At 44.2% G+C, this 16,510-nt stretch overlaps 1 protein-coding gene across 6 annotated transcripts in view; it reads right to left on the bottom strand.

Annotated features, from left to right (window-relative positions):
• Positions 1-16,510, bottom strand: part of LOC138761668 (lectin BRA-3-like) — a 123,511-nt gene that overhangs the window by 16,561 nt on the left and 90,440 nt on the right. For all 6 annotated transcript variants that reach the window (XR_011356421.1, XM_069934240.1, XM_069934230.1 and 3 more), the window contains 2 exons: positions 2,608-2,697; positions 2,386-2,475 (listed from right to left, as the gene is read on the bottom strand). Coding sequence is in view for 5 of the 6 variants with exons in the window: in XM_069934240.1 (XP_069790341.1) it covers positions 2,386-2,475; positions 2,608-2,697 (180 nt within the window). In the remaining variant the exon portion in view is untranslated. The remainder of the gene's footprint in view (positions 1-2,385; positions 2,476-2,607; positions 2,698-16,510) is intronic.

Here is a 16,510-nt window from a genome sequence, read left to right as displayed (position 1 = left end):
TTCAACAGTGGCTAGAAGATAGGTGCTAGAGAGTCATGGTTGATAAATGTCTGCCAGGATGGAAGCCAGTGACGAGCAATGTGCCTCAGGAATTGGTGTTGGGTCCCTTGTTGTTCCTCATTTATATTAATTATTTGGATGATGGAGTGGTAAAATGGGTTAGTAAATGTCGAAACGATACAAAAATAGGGGGAGTTGTGGATAGTGAAGATGGTTTTCGAGGACTACAGAAGGATTGGGATTGCTTAGAGAGTGGGCTGAAAGATGGCAGGTAGAGTTTAATGTAGATAAGTGTGAAATGTATTTAAAATTATGAAGGGAATAGATAGAGTAGATGTGAATAAGTTCTTTAGACTGAGGGTAGGGGAGATTGGTACAAGGGGTCATACGTTAAGGGATAGGGAGCAAAACTTTAGGAGTAATATAAGAGGATGCTTCTTCACTCAGAGAGTGGTGGCTGAGTGGAATGATCTACCGGAAAAAGTAGTTGCAGCAGGGTCAATTCTGTCATTTAAGAGAGACTAGATGAATACGTGGATGATAAGGAATTAGAGGGTTATGGGCATGGGAGTGGGTAGGTGGAACTAGTGGAATTTCACAAAAATCGATGCAGATCAGGAGGGCCGATATGGCCTGTTTCTGTACTGTAAATTGTTATATGGTTATAAGTGCATCATTTTGGGAAGAATAATTAAAACAGGACATATGCAGTGAAGGGGAGGGTGTTGAGGAATGCAGAGGAACAGAGCGATCTTGGAATAATGGTTCATCATTCTTTGAAAGTGGATTCTTGTGTAGATAGGATGGTGAAGAAGGTTTTTGATATGCTGGCCTTTATAAATCAAAGCATAGAATATAGGAGCTGGGGAGTGCTGTTGAGACTGTTCAAGGCATTAGTGAAGCCAAATTTGGAATACTGTGTGCAGTTCTGGTCCCCAAATTATAGGAAGGATATCAATGGGTAGAGAGGGTGCAGAGAAGATTTACTAAAATTTTGCTTGGATTACAGTATCTAGAATACAAAGAAAGATTGAGTAAATTGGGTATTTATTCATTGAAGCATAGAAGGTTGAGGAGGGTTTGATAGAGGTATTTAAAATTATGAATGGGATAGACAGAGTAGATGTGAATAGGCTCTTCCCCTTGAGGGTAGGTGAGATTGGAACGAGGGGTCATAAGTTAAGGGATGGGGGAAAAAGTTTAGAAGTAACATTAGAGGAAGCTTCTTAACTCAGAAAGTGGTGGCTGAGTGGAATGACCTTCTGGAAGAGGTGGTTGCAGCAGGGTCAATTTTGTCATTTAAGAAAAGGTTGGATGAGTGCATGGATATGAGGGGATTGGAGGGTTATGGAAAGGAGCAGGTAGGTGGGACTAGAGGAGTTCACTTAAATCGGTGCGGACTAGAGGGGTCAAGATGGCCTGTTCCATACTGTAATTGTTATATGGTTATTCTGTAGGCCCTTTGCAGAATAATTTCTTACTTACTGACCACATTTTATTCAACAAATACTGAACACTCTCATCAATGATGCTAATAATTAGGGAAGAATAAAGCCACATTTACTCAGTACTTCACCAACCAATAATTCACAAACTTGTATCAGTTGAAATCTGGGTGATTCTTGTGTGTGTTCTGTTTCTTCTTAATGCTATATATGTGATAATTATGCTCCGCCCCAGAGCATCTTCCAAGGATCTCATGTGAAAATTTGCTTAATTTTTCTATTGAGTCTGTCTGTTCTTTTTCAGATTAATGAGCAATGTGTTACAGTAACCAAAGTAGATTATTTAGAATTTGGCTTTAGGATGCCATTTTCTCTCATGAAAACAGTTCCAATGATCTTTCCCACAATTCCGTCACATACCTATCAAGAAGCACTTTCAAACTGCTGTGTAAAATGGGGTTAACTGGGCAATTTGCCTAGTTAGCGCCCACTTACGTGGCAGTTCGAAAGGGTCCAACCCAATCAACCTCATAGGAATCCAACTGGGTCCCTGACCTATCTCAGAGGTAGTCGCGTCCACAGGCAATTTGAACAGGAAAATGGCCAACCCGCTTATTCTGGTGAGATCAGCACTTGCATGCGTGTGTCACCAGGCAACCAGCATCTGAACATCCGATAGTGGTTCTGGTAAGTGTGTGGCGATTTAATGGGTAGATCCCCCTGTGATTTAAAAAGTGCTTCCAGCATCTTTGCCCCAGTAATTGCACCCGGGTCCCAGGAGGGTTACCCAGGTGGTGCCATTTAAAAGGGGCTAATGCATTATTTATTTTGTCGTGTTAACAAGGAATGAAAGGTTTGTACTTTAGTTTAAGGAAGCTATTGCTCATATTACTTCTTAGTTTTTCATGAAGCATTAAGTATCACTTTAATGGGCACTAACCTGGACATACTGGAATACACTTAGAACAATCGGTGCCATCTTTCTTTCTAGCACAATAATCCTTGCATGCTTGTACAGAAATTCCACACACTATGAAAGAAAGAGATGCATGCAATTCTATGAATTTCTGATTTATTTTATTTAAATGGTTTATGCATTTTTTCAAACTATTCATTGAATGTAACATTTGTTCAACAACAATTACAAAGTCAGCAAACATACCTTCACTGAATGAAGTTTTTACAATCCCAATGCAACTGCACAGATGATCCTCTGTGCCACATTTTGGTCCAGGAAGTTTTGAGGCACATACTGCAAAGAAACCAAAGTGGTATTGAAAAGCAAAATTAAACAAAATTGCAGACTAGAATTAGAAAAAAGATTTCTCAAAAAAAATTATAGGAATCTCTTGAGCTAATATTATAGCCAAAGTATGTTTGCGTAAAATCTGCATTTTGTTCCTAAATTAAGGATATTTATATATCTTTATGGATAGACCACAGACCATTGAAATATTTTCATGGAAATACAGCTTCAGAATAAAATTTCTGTCTAAATGAGATTCTGAGGACCTAAAAGCAAAGCTACATAAACATCCATGCCTTCAATTCTGCAAACAAATGTAGTTATTTGACCAATGAACTTTAACAGATAAATCCAAAAGCCTCACTAGTGTGGTGATTCGACCACCAGCCTACTGCAGGGGGGCGATCTCTATACCTGCAGGAACACCATCTAAGGGGCTGACTCTACCTGGCTGGCTGTCAATCAGCCGACTTGAATATAGACCTGAGCCAGTCACACAGGGAGCCACCAAGGCATGAACTGGTGTTCAGACTTTTACTAGAATAAAGCCTATTGTACAGTCTTTCAAGTTTTGTGCTTGCTTGTTGCTACCTCAGTGCAACACAATTTATTCAAGTAAAAATTTTAAAGAGCGATCATGGAGAAGTCTGACAATCAGGAGCCTGGACATCGACCCTCAACACCCGGAAGCCAGGCTCACTTCGAGATCGGGAGGCACACAATTGAGACGATCATCCTAACACAGGCAGAGTTAATCAACACAAACCAGAAATAGTTCATGGCACTCAGCACCAAGCTGGGCCCGCAAGCTTTCAAGGCCATGAAGGACTGCACAGACTGTGAACCTGCACTAGCCGTCCTGGAGAGCACGTACAAGCCCCCAACAAACATGGTCTACGCCCAGTACCTGCTCAGCATCAGGTCTCTGCAGCCAGGTGAGACAGCAGATGTCGATCTGGGGGGTCTCCTTGAGCTAGCTCACTTGTGCCTAGCTGAGATCGGGGTGACTGAAGGGGAAGTGGAGCGACTGATACGGGATGCCTGCGTGCAAGGGCTGCGCTCGAGGAGTGCCCGACAGAAACTACTAGAAGAAAACATTGCCTCACTTGGCAGGACAATTGAGGTCAACCATTCCCTGCAGGCTGCCACTCATCATGCCTTTGATGCCCGGTTCTCCCAACTTCTGGTCTGGCAGATGCAGATGACTGCTGTCGCCGAAAGGCTCTATGTGGAGAAGACTACCGCTGCTGCCAGCGTTGCTCACCCCTGTAAGTACTGTGGGTCCCGGTGTGGGTCAGATAGGCGATCCCGCAAAGGCTGCCCAGTGAGGAACTCGCATTGCTCCCAATGTGGGAAGGCCACTTCATGAAGATATGCCTTTTTAGGCCTGTCAGGAGGGCTGTAGCCCTCTGTGACCAGCTGGGAGCCCTTCCGAACATCGCCATGTGAAAGGACCAGGATGCCACCCCACCACTTCCGGCCCAACCACCGACCAGCACCGCTGCAGTGTGCTTGCTCCAGGCACCGCCATCTTCCTCCGCATGACTTCTGCCCGCACTGAAGATGTCAATTCCGCCAGAACCGAAGACGTCACTTCCACTCACTCTAATTACGTCACCTCCTGCTTCACTGCCAGTTGGGTCGCCCAACCACAATGACACCCCGTGCATCCACTGGGCATTGCAATCTTGGGCCAGCCGGGTCCTGATGGCACATCATTTGGATGATGTGGTCAACATGGGTGCATAGCCGATCGCCCACCCGATGCACCCCACAGCTGGGAAGGAAGCTGCTGTCTGCTATTTGCCTCATCCATTGGGGAGCAGTGACTCAGACCTCAAGATGGTCCTAGCGTCCACTACCTTAAATAGGGACATTCCCCATGGACTCGCGTGCTCAATGATGGACATCGCTGTCAATGGAAAGGTAACAAAATGTGATGAGTAACACCATGTTTTGTAGTGGAGGCAGAAAATTGTAAAGTAGTAATTTCAGGGAAATCTTCCAGTAGCTTGGAAAATACATTTGCTGGTTTACTTTATGATTGAAGATGCAGAGTAGGGGTATAGGCGTCTACCAGAGGAATAGTCTGAAAAGTAATTTAATTTAATAGCCAACGCCCTTTTATGTCGACAAGAAATGAATGAGCCCGAAGAAAATCTGCACCAAGCAAAGGGAGGGATATTGCTGCTATAATAAATAGCCAACTGTAGAAATGATTCTTGAACTTGACATTCATCTTCCTGGTGTCAAAGGTTGGAACTGTTAACTTCTCGTAGTTGCAGGTCTGGGGTAGGATGGCATGTTTCAAAACAGGTGATTGGAAATACACTAACTTCTGAACCCATGTCAACCAGAATTTTTTGCTGGGACAATTGGCCCCATACATACAGTAGGCTTGCAGGTTTCTTGCCAAGTGCCGCAGCCCTTACTAGTGGTTGTCCTGGGCATTTCCCGCAAATGGGCAGTGTGGAAGGCATTTACGGGCATTTACTCCCCAACACCTGTGATAATAACACTAAGATAAGGTGTCCAGAGGCTGCTTGCATGTCTTGGGGCATTGCCTGTTTGTAGGGAGTGATGTGCTAAGAGCGCTAGAGTGTGACACGGGGTCAATATTGGAGGGGTTAGTTGTGCAGGCTTGTCTTTCCTTGCTGTGCTTTTTAGTCAGCCATAGAATGTCTGCCTCTGCCGCTACAGCCCTTGGGTCTCCAAATAAAAACTTGGATAACAAGAGCCTAATATCATCTGGCATTTGCTTTAAAAAGAGCTGCTCGAATATCATATTGGGCCTTTAGCCCGCTGCCAGGATCAGCATTTGATCTATTAGTTCTGACTGGGATGGGTCTCCCAACCCATCGGAATGTACTAGTTTGGCTGCCCTTTCCCTACGGGACATTCCATATACACGTAATAAAAGTGCTTTAAAGTGTTATACTTGTTGGTATGAGGTGGATCTCATAGGAAGTTGTCGACTCTCTTAGCGATGGCTTGGTGTCCAGTTTGACGTTGTGAAGGTGAAATTGTGCTTCAGCCTGTTGGAACTATAGGCAGAGGTGATCAACACAAACCAGAAATGGCTCAGCTTTCCAGAAGGTTGGTAGCTTCACAGCAATGGCTGCAGAGTCTATGTTTGTCCAAAAATACGTTTTTGGACTTGTCGGCATCACAAAATTGTGGCCACTGGAATCGTATGGACATAACGAAATAACCACGCAAGGCGTTTTTAGAGTGAATCAAATAGTGAATCAACTGGGCATCTCCCGCGCAACCTTTTTAAAAGCCAGAATCACGCCCCAACACGCGCTGACATCATCAAGCACATGGGCAGTTTGATGCCTCCTGGGGGTTGTTGTGCCACCATAGCACCCCATTTTAAGATATTTGGTTAAAATATGGTGTGAGACTTGTGGAGATTCTGGACTGAAAAGAGGATTGTCACCGAAAACATCTTTTAGACAGAATGAACATACCCGAGATTTTGAATAATAAAATGTTGGAGAGCTGGTATTATAAGGGGATACAACGACTGGAAGATTGTTAGGAAAAAGGATTTTTCATGTCATTTGTACAGCTGAAAAAGAAACATGACTTGTCCAATAAGATCTTTTTTTTGTTACCTTCATTTAGGCCAATTTGGAAATGACTCTACTGAGACTCACTGAAAAGGAGAAATTTCTCCATGAAGGAAATGTGTATAAGTACATTTCTAGAATGTATTTTTTATTGATGAGACTCCAAAATGAGGTTTTCATAAATCTAGCGTGAGATGGGAGTCAGACTTAAACACAATTGACAAACAACTCTGGTCAGATCTATGTCAGGGAAGTTTGTTTGGTATTATCAATGTCAAGCATAGATTAGTCCATTATAATTTTCTCCATCAACTGTACTTCACCCCACAGAAATTACATCAATATAAACCTGAATTATCAGAGATGTGTTTTAGGTGTGGTATAGAGGTTAGTTCCTTTTTAGATTCTACCTGGCTTTGCACGAAGGTGAGGCCCTTCTGGTATGACATCTGTGACATCCTAACCAAGATAATGAGAGCCACCTCCCCAGTAGACCCAGAGCTTTGTCTTCTGTGGAACTTTACCATGGTTGGCAGATCACTAATTCTGAAATTAAATTAACAGAAATTGCCTTATCTGTGGCTACGAAGTGCATAGCAGTAACATGGAAGACTGACTCTCAACTACTCATAAATAGGTGGTCTTAGATGAATAGCTGCATCCCACTTGAAAAGGTCACATACAACCTCAGGAAGGAATATGACACCTTCCTAAAAATCTGACAGCCTTATTTATAGCATTTAGGTATTTCACTGGTGCCAATATAGAGTTACAATTGCCACTGGCTAGCCAGTAGACCTCTGTCAAGATTTTAACAATGTGATATTATCGTGTCTCCATATATTTTACTGTATGCACTGACAATGGGATGCTGAAACTACAAGATGCTGGAATAGTTCATCAGGTCAAACAGTGTCCTTTATGTAGCAAAGATAAAGATACATAACCAACGTTTTAAGCTTGAGCCCTTCATCATAGTATGAGAAAGTGCCGGTAAGCCTGCCTGCCTAGTTAAGGGTGGCTGCCAGGGCAAAGTCTGACACATCACTTTTCACCTGAAACGAGGTGGATTCATCCACAGCATGCATTGTGGCTTTGGCGATATCTGCCTTAATGCGATTGAAGGCTGAACCAGCCTCCACTGCCAGAGTGAAGGATGTGGATTTCATGAGGGGGTGAGCCTTGTCCATATAATTGGGGACCCATTGGGCGTAATAGGAAAAGAACCCAAGACATTTCTTCAGGGCCTTTAGGCCATGTAGAAGGGGATGCTCCAGGAGAGGCTGTGTGCGGTCAGGCTCCATTTTGCACGTCACAGCCAAGGATGGCCAGATAGGTTGTGCAAAACACACACTTGACCTTATTATATGTAAGGTTAAGAAGCTTGTCTGTTTCAATAACTTTCTGAAGATTGGCGTCATGGTCCTGCAGATTGTGGTACGGGGAAGTGGCCCACAACTTCTACTGATCCACCATGAGGTCCATCTCACGCTGAAGACTGAGACGTCATTCGTGAGACTGAAGGAAGCCCGCAGGAAGTGGCAGACGTGGCTATCTGCCTTGAACGCCGTATACTGGTGGTCCTTTGGGTGGATAGGGAGCTGGTTGTATGCCAACTTGAGGTTAATGGTTGAAAAGACCTGATTCTGGGCAATTTGGTTGATCATGTCAGCGATGCGTGGGAGGGGGGTATGCATCCAATTGCATGTATCTGTTGATGGTCTGACTGTCGTCAATGACCATTCTATTCTTTTCCCTATCACATACTACCACTATCTGTGCTCTCCAAGGGCTGGTTCTGGCTTCAATAAACCCCTCTTTGAGTAAGCTCTGTACCTCTACCCATATGAAGGCACTGTCCCTGGCACTGTACTGTCTACTTTTACAGATGACGGGTTTACAGTTGAGAGTGAGGTTGACGAATAACAATAGGGGTTTGGGGGGGGGGGGTGGTAATTTTAAGTGTGGAGAGCCTACAGGTAAGCATGAGTTCTTGATTTGAAAATTGCTGGTTACGTACAGTGAGGGGCCCATCGAACTCCATCACCAAGCTTTTAAGGTGACACTGAAAATCCAGTCCCAATTGCACAGCAGTGCAGAGCTGCAACATTACCATCAGCCTAAAGTCTGATGGTACCCTGCACCATTAGAGTTACTATGCTATGTGCGACTTGGATGCCAAGGAGACCTTCTGGTTCACTGGCAATACTGTAAGGGAAAGGCACCGGCACTGTGTCTGGGTGTATAAAGCTCTCCGTTCTCCCACTATCAAATAAGCAACTCGTTTCGTGGCCATTTAACTGAATACCATCATCAACCTGGCGAAATGATGTGACCAGTCTTGATCACGTATGATGGAGGCCAGTGTCAGGTTGCTGCACATCACTGTTGTAGATGGCGGAGCTGTTGAAGTGGTGGCCCCCAGGGCCCACACGTAGTGCTGCTGGATCCCAAAGATGACGCTCAAGATGGCGGTCTCCACGGATCGCACATAGCACTGCTGGCCCTGGGTGATGACGGTGTCCAGGATGGCGGCCCCGACAATACACACACAGCACTGCTAGGAAGACATTTCAACTTACACACTTCAGCATAGTGGCCCTTTTCCTTGCAGCTGGAACAAGTTGAATCCTTTGCTGGGCAGCATTTCCTTTGATGCTTGCCCAGGCTGCAGAAGCAGCACTTTAGGTGCTCCTGTAGCACTGCGGCTGTGATCGGGTCGCCACTGGAGCTGGACAAAAGTGGCAGGAGGTGATCGTGAAGTATTGCTGCCATGGTTGAGTATTAGCAGAGCAAAGGGGTGGCGGCTTGTTCCAAGATGGCAGTGCCCAGGGTAACCACGTGGCTGGTGTGTTGTCAGTCAAGTAGACCTTCATGTTCTGGAGAACCATCTCCAGCATACCTGCCAGCTAAAATGCTCTCCTTGCTCCAAGAGTCTCTGTCGGATGTAATTTGGCCTGATTCCCATTACGTAGGTGTCCTGCATCAGGTCCTCTATGTACTCCGTGGTGGATACTGCCTTGCATTCACAGGCCCTGCTGAGGGCTCACAGGGCCCAAAGATATTGTTTGCAAGTCACTAGAAGGTGTCTGGTATAGATAACATTGATCTTACACAGTTACTGTTCTTTGAGTATGCCCATGGGTTCCTGGTATGATGTAGTGTTCCTGATCATGGAATACACCAGGGTGTCAAACCAGGTGTGGAGCACTTGGAGTTTATTGGCTTCTGATTGCACAATGATAGAGGAAGCCTATAGGAATTTTTCAAAACAGTGCAGCCAGAGCTCAAAGTTGGTGGATGCCTCAAGTGATTGAGGGTCGTTCTCTAGCTTTTCTAGCCTGAGGATCTGCTCTATTGAGGATTTCTACTCTTTAAGTGAATAAAATGAATGCACCATTAATTACTCGAAAGACTGTTGTTGAGAAACCAATAAGATTTTATTCACTTAAGAACAAAGGAACATGAGGTCGCGTGATGCGGGGAGAGTAGGAGGAGGTGGAGCTCCCAGGATCGTTAAGAATAAATAGGGTAAAAACCTCAACTGAATTGCCAAAATACCAAAAAAGGACGTGGGAAGAAGCTTACAACAAACAATGACTAAGAAGAGTAAATTCACAAGTAAGAGCATGAAAGAAACTCCATTGAAGCAAGAATCATGGCCAGAGCTGTCTCGTGGTGAGGAAAATGGCGGGACTGCCCCAAGGAGGAAGCTGAGCTTCAACTAAACAACCCACCCAGCAGAGAGGATGAGACTCGAGCAAAGACAGTGCTGCCACCTAGAAAGTACAGAAAGAAAGCCCCTGGGGATGGGGAGAAGCCTGGGAGCCACCTCCCACAATGGGAATGCCAGGTCAAGTGCCCTCGTGGTATGTGTGGGGCCCATGATGAAGTCTGTCCCCATGGCAGTCACAGGGCAGTGACCCTGAAGAATGCGGGGAATGAGCTGGCCCAAACAGAGAAGAAGCTGCGAAGAACTGGAGTCGACTTTGGTATCAAAGGGGAAGTTGAGACTCACCTCGGCTCCAGTGGCGGATCTGGGGCCAAGTTGCACAGTGCGGCTGGTGACACAAAAATGAGCGACGTCAAGTCAAGTGTGGCAACCAGCGGGTCCAGCGATGGAGGAGAAGAGACGATGAACACCGCAGCAGCACTGACAGGTTCAGGTGCTCTGAAGAGGGTGAAAGCAGCAGTGGAGAAAAGGTACTGGGCCAAGTGGAAGACAGGCTCTTTCAGACTGTCAAGAGGAGAGCCCAAGATATGGGAGGGACGCTGGACAAAGTCCAGGGTACCCTTTGTGGGCTGATGGGTAGGGTGGCTGAAGTGACGGAAAAGATAGGCAAAAGTGAAGACACCATACATAGTATGGGTAATAATTTAGAGATGCTGCTGAATGATAGGGAGAATATCTGGAGGAAATTAGATGCCCTCAAGAACTACAGTAGGCGAAATAACGTTAAAATAGTGGGGCTAAGGGAAGGGATCGAAGGGCAAAACCCAGTAAGTTTTTTCAGACCTGGATTCCCGACGTGCTGCGCAAGGGAGAAAATATTGAGATATTGGGAGAAAAGATTGAGATAGAAATGGCTTATAGATCCCTATTCCCAAGACTAGGTCCTTGGCAGAGGCTGCGTTCTGTCTTGATAAGGTTGTTGTGCCATCAGGACAGGTAGAAAATATTAGGAGCAGTGGAGACGAGTGCAAAGAAAAGAGGGTCCCCCTTAGAGGTAGAGGGAAATAAAGTCTTCTCTATCCAGATATTAGCGCAGCACTTTTGAAGGCCAAGAAGGCATTTGAGCCAGCCAAGAGGCTGATCAAGCAAAAGAGATATGAATGTATACTGAGACATCCAGCCACCCTGAAGGTGATATTATCGGAAGGAGAATTGAAATTTATTGCAGATCCAGAGAAAGCACACCAATTTGCTGAAGGTCTGTCCACATGGAGGAGCACAAAGAAGAAGTAAACCGGACTGGGGATTAACCTACAACGCTCCAGGCTAGACCCTATTGGTCTGTTGGTGTGACAGTTGAGAAAAGAATAAGACTCAAAATTGATCGATACAATACAAATGGGGGATGTTAGGATCTCTTAGAAACCAAAGTAAATCAATGACACCTTCAGGGAATTTGTTGAAGGTTTATATACATCATAATTGGGAGGGAGGCCAAATAAAATGGCTGAGTTCCTGTCAAAGATAGAGTTGCCAAACTTGGATCTGGAAGGACAAGAAGGCTTAGACTGTCCCTTCACGGAAAAAGAAATAGTGAGTGCATTGAACTCGTTGTAAGCCAACAAGTCTCTGAGGGAGGATGGGTTTCTTCCTGTGTTCTATAGAGAATTTAAAGATTTGTTAATACCTCTCTATATGGAAGTGATAGACCAGGAAGACTCATAGACTCCCAGAATCTTTCTTGACAGCAATCATTACGATGATTTTGAAAAAAACATAAGGACCTGTTAAAGCCGTCCTCTTATAGACCTACTTCACTATTAAACACAGACTATAAGATCATCGCCAAAGCTCTGGCAAATTGACCTATAGTTTGGGAAAATTATGGTTTTCAAACTTTAAAAAATACCCTTGGGCAGCCCAGTCAAGATACATCTCCTCACTCTTTGAGTGGAGAGAGGTACCATCCTGGGTACAAATTGGACTTCACTTAGTGGGTGAGAGGGTAGCAGAGGACTTTATTTATAAATGGGATGCCAAATTACTATCTGGAAAAACGGAGAGCCCATTTTAAGTGATATTAATTGATATTTAGGAATAAAATTGGGGCTGTCTCCAAAAATACCCCTGACTCTGAACTGTTTAATAGTTTTGACAGTAGATAACAAGATCTTAAAGATACCTGCGCAGGAATGGTGTTAGGTGCATAGAGAACTGTTACGAGCAGAGACAATGAATGCAATTGAAGCAGTACAGCACAAACAGAAATAAAATTTATCAAATAAAACATTCCACTGCTACCTTCAGATAAGATCCTTTCTCCTGAACAAACTAGGTCCAACCACGGCCCTGCCAAAGTGCTGAGACATAGAGACCATGATTTGAAGGGGAACACACAAAAATTCATTTCAGCAATGTATTTCCTGCTCCAAGTGGAAGGACCTAAATGAGGTCTTCATAAAGCGAGACAGAGATAGAGTCAGACTTGGGAACAACGACTGATGAGCGGTGCTGGTTCGACGTGTCTGATCAGCATGACCACAGTAATCAATGCAAGATACAGGGTGGTGCAATATAACTTATTGAACCAGCTGCACCTGATGCTGCAAAGGATTAACAAGTCCAAGCTAGAAATGCCGGATCAGTATTTCAGATACGGCATTGAGACAGGAACCTTTGTGCACGTGACCTGGACATGTATCAAGGAGAGGCCCTTCTGGGCAGAACTAGGGGAAGTCCTAGGGAAAATCATAGGTGAAGAATCTCTGCAGGATCCTGAGTTGTTCCTGCTGGGTAACATGATGGACATAAAACTTACAATGAAGCTGTCCAAATTTCAAATTCAATTTGTAATGATCGCATTGGCGGTGGCCAGGACGTGCATAACGGTTACCTGGAAATCCGACTCTTAGCTGACCATTGCACAATGGAGCAAGGAGACGCAAGCCTGTGTTCCCCTGGAGATTACCTATAACCTGAGGGGAAGGTACGACGCCTTTCAAAAAATCTGGCAGCCGTACCTGAACCACATAGGAGCGTGGCTGTGAAAAGTACAATCTTGCCTTGCGGCCCATCTCACCCTAAACAAGGGGCCTGCCTTAGACCAGCCAGGAAATCGGCCTGCTTCCTCCTTGCTGGACTGGACCTGACTCATAATTCCCTGATATGATTTATCCCTATGTGATTTATCCCTATGTTTTTGATGTTTAAATGTCTCCTTTGGTTGCCCACTTGTCCGTGTGTTGTGTGTCTGAGGTTTAGGGAATGGGGTTGAGGGGGGAAGAGAGAGGATAAGGGGTATTAGGTTTGGACTTGATTGTAAATTTGTATAGATATGACATGGATAAGTGGTAATTGATGTTGACTTGTAATGACTATTACTGACAAATTATAAATTATCATATCTAAACCTGAAAATTTATAAATAAAATATTAAAAAAAGAACAAAAGCACATCCATACTGTTCGATTGTCCTGCACTGAGGAGGGGGCTTTGGAATTGTCACCTTTATACGTCAGCCTTTATACAATCAGACAATAGGTGTGCCTGACAAGACAATTATATACAACAGTGGTTTACGACAGTTCCTCCAGTCGCCGGTGGTCAGGGTGGGGCACTACATAAGGCCATGGACAGACATATGAGTGTGGGAATATGATCCAGAATTGAAATGGTTGGACACTGGGAGATCACTGTGATTGCGAACAGAGCAGAGTGCTGAGCAAAGTGATCTCCCAGTCTGCAATCAGTCTCTCCGATATAGAAAATGCCTTAAAGTGTGCACTGGATAAGTCCTCTGGATGTATAAGTAAAGTGTTGCTTCATGTTATGTATTTAACAGACCACAGAACACACAGTATATGGAACGCGGTGTTCATTCACTACTTTAATGTAAAACTAAAATGGTGCATTCTGATAGAGTATATATGAGTAAAGACGTCATCATGTTGTACATGATGATGCAATACATGACACTCCCCCCCCCCCAACTTAGAGAATACTGAACTATGGGTTGGGGAATACCACAGGGTGGGGAACCCAAGTGTCAAAGATAGGTTACAATGGTATTAACTGTTAAGTCATGGAACATAATCTTTCAGTCTTTCTGGTGGACATCTTTCTCTCTTGGACTGTCTTAGAGAAGAAGTCATTCACAGAAAACCTGGTAATTTTTACAGACTCTGTGAGGGGAGAAGACTGAGAACTTTGTCTTTGATGAACCCCTCTGGATGCGGCAGGACTTCAAGGTGTCAGGTGCTATGAGGTGGGCTGCTTTGGCTTTGCTCGAGCTGCGTGGTGAAGTCAGTTGGCGGCTTGGTTGCGCTAGTGTTTCCTCTTGTGGAATCATTGGGGGAATGTTGACTACCCCCTGTACAGGATTGGGGATATCTTCCTCGATGTGGGTGTGGTGATTGGTTCATCTACAGCTCCAAGTTTTATGTGTCATTCCCAGATTTTGTCGCTCACCAGTATGGAATATGAACAAGGGGTCAATTTCTTCAGAATTACTCCTCTCACCCATGAGTCTTTGTGCTCTCGGTAATCATGTATCAAGATGGGCTCTCCTATTTCCAGACTTCAGGTAGATTTACTGGAAGGGGTTGATCATTCCAAATGAAGGCCGATGTTTGGATGAATTGTGGAAAGCTTGTTCTTAAGTTCTGCCAAAACATTAATTCTGCTGGAGTACATTTGGTGGTAGACTGTGGTGTACATCTGTAGCCCAGTACAAAATCGGCAATTTTGTGATTTCAAGATAGGTTTACTCTTTCATGGCATTTTTGGAAAGTTTGCATGAATTGTTCAGCTTCGCCATTGGTGCTTGGATGATAGGGTGCCAATAGGATATGTTGAATGTTGTTATTTCATGGGAACACTTTGAAAGGGGAATTTTTACCCATAAATGGGCCCACAAAATCAATATGAATCCTATGCAAGGGTGGTGTTAGCCATTTCCATGGATTTGCTCCTGCTTGTGGTGTCTTGGGTTACATCTCCTGACAAGTCCGACATCTCCTTGCTGTTTATTTAATGTCAGTGTCCATGGCAGGTCACCAGACATGCATTTGGGCCAGTGTCTTCATTTGAATTATCTCAGGGTGGTTGTTGTGGAGTATGGAAGGTAGGGCATTTTTCCACTTGGGCGAAATAATTGTTCTGGGGGTTCCCTATAATAAACACCCTTCTTCAACTAATGTTTCATGGGATCTGGAGTAATACGGCTTTATCTCTTCCACTACAGCCTCTGCTTCTGCCCACCCATTTAGTGTGAAGTATAGGACTCTTGATAGCGTGATTTCCTTTTGTACCTCTTTACTGATAATTTTTGCTGTGATAGGCTATGAAGTTGATATTTATTGAGGGATGTATCTTTGGCCATTCATTTGATAGTTTTGTCTTTTTGTTGAGTTTCCTTAAGAGGCAAACAAGAGAGCGCATCTGTATGATTGTTTTGTTTTGCTGGTTTATGTTTCAAATCATGAACTTATGCAGCAAGTAGCATGGCCCATCTTTGAATTCTGTTGCCGTCAGTGCAGGCATTCCCTTTTTAGGGCCCAGTATTAAACTCAGTGGTTTGTTGTCTGTCACTAAAGTAAACTTTCTACCATGTAAGTATTGATGGTATCATTTGACACCAAACACTATGGTGAGCCATTCTTTTTCCAGTTGCGCGTAATTACATTCGCAATCAGTTAATGACTGAGAGGCATAAGCAACTGGTTATTCTCCTTTATCTGTTATCTGTGACAAGACTGCTCCTAACCCTACTGGTGAGGCATCTACTGCCAAGGTGACTTCACGTATGCATCATAGTGGACTAGAACATTGTCATTTGATGTTAAAAGCTTTATCAGTTGATCCACCATGTTACTCGTCTCCATATTCGAGAACCATGTCTGATTTTTTTCTTAACAGTTGGTTCAGTGGACTGTACAGTGTTGACAAGTTCAGGATGTGCTTTAGGTAGTGGTTCATTAAACCTAAGAATGATTGTAATTCAGCCCAGTTTGATGGATAGAGTACATTGTAGTCTGCCTCTGTGCCTGCTAGGTCTATTCATATCCCCTTGCTGCTGATGGTGAAACCAAGATAAGTCACCAAAAGTGACATGAATACACATTTGCTTTTGCGTAGGTGGACACTGACCTGCTGTAATCAGGTCTTCTGCTAAGTTGGCTAGGTGTTCTGAGTAGTCTCAACCTATAACTATGACATCATCAAAGTAGCAGCCTATATTAATACCCTTGTGGTGATACACCACTAGCCTATTGCAGGGGAAACCTGTAAACCTGCAGAAGAGCACTGGAGGACAAGGCAACACTTGGCCGGCTGTCAATCAGCCAGCCTGAATGGACCAAGCCCCACCCATTCGGCTGCCAATCACCCTCTGGAATATAAGCTAGATCCGGCCCTTGGAAGCCCGTCTCAAAGCTTGCAACAGCATTCTCACAGCCAGCTCTGTGGAAATTTATGTTGAATAAAGCCTGTAGATCAGACTTTATGTTTTGTGTGTTTGCTTCTGTTCAATAGCGCACCACAATTTATTCAACGTAAAATTTGAAGCTGCTAT

Source organism: Narcine bancroftii, chromosome 1 (assembly GCF_036971445.1).
Source record: "Narcine bancroftii isolate sNarBan1 chromosome 1, sNarBan1.hap1, whole genome shotgun sequence".
Classification (NCBI taxonomy): domain Eukaryota; kingdom Metazoa; phylum Chordata; class Chondrichthyes; order Torpediniformes; family Narcinidae; genus Narcine; species Narcine bancroftii.
This window is presented reverse-complemented; position numbering and strand designations above follow the sequence as displayed.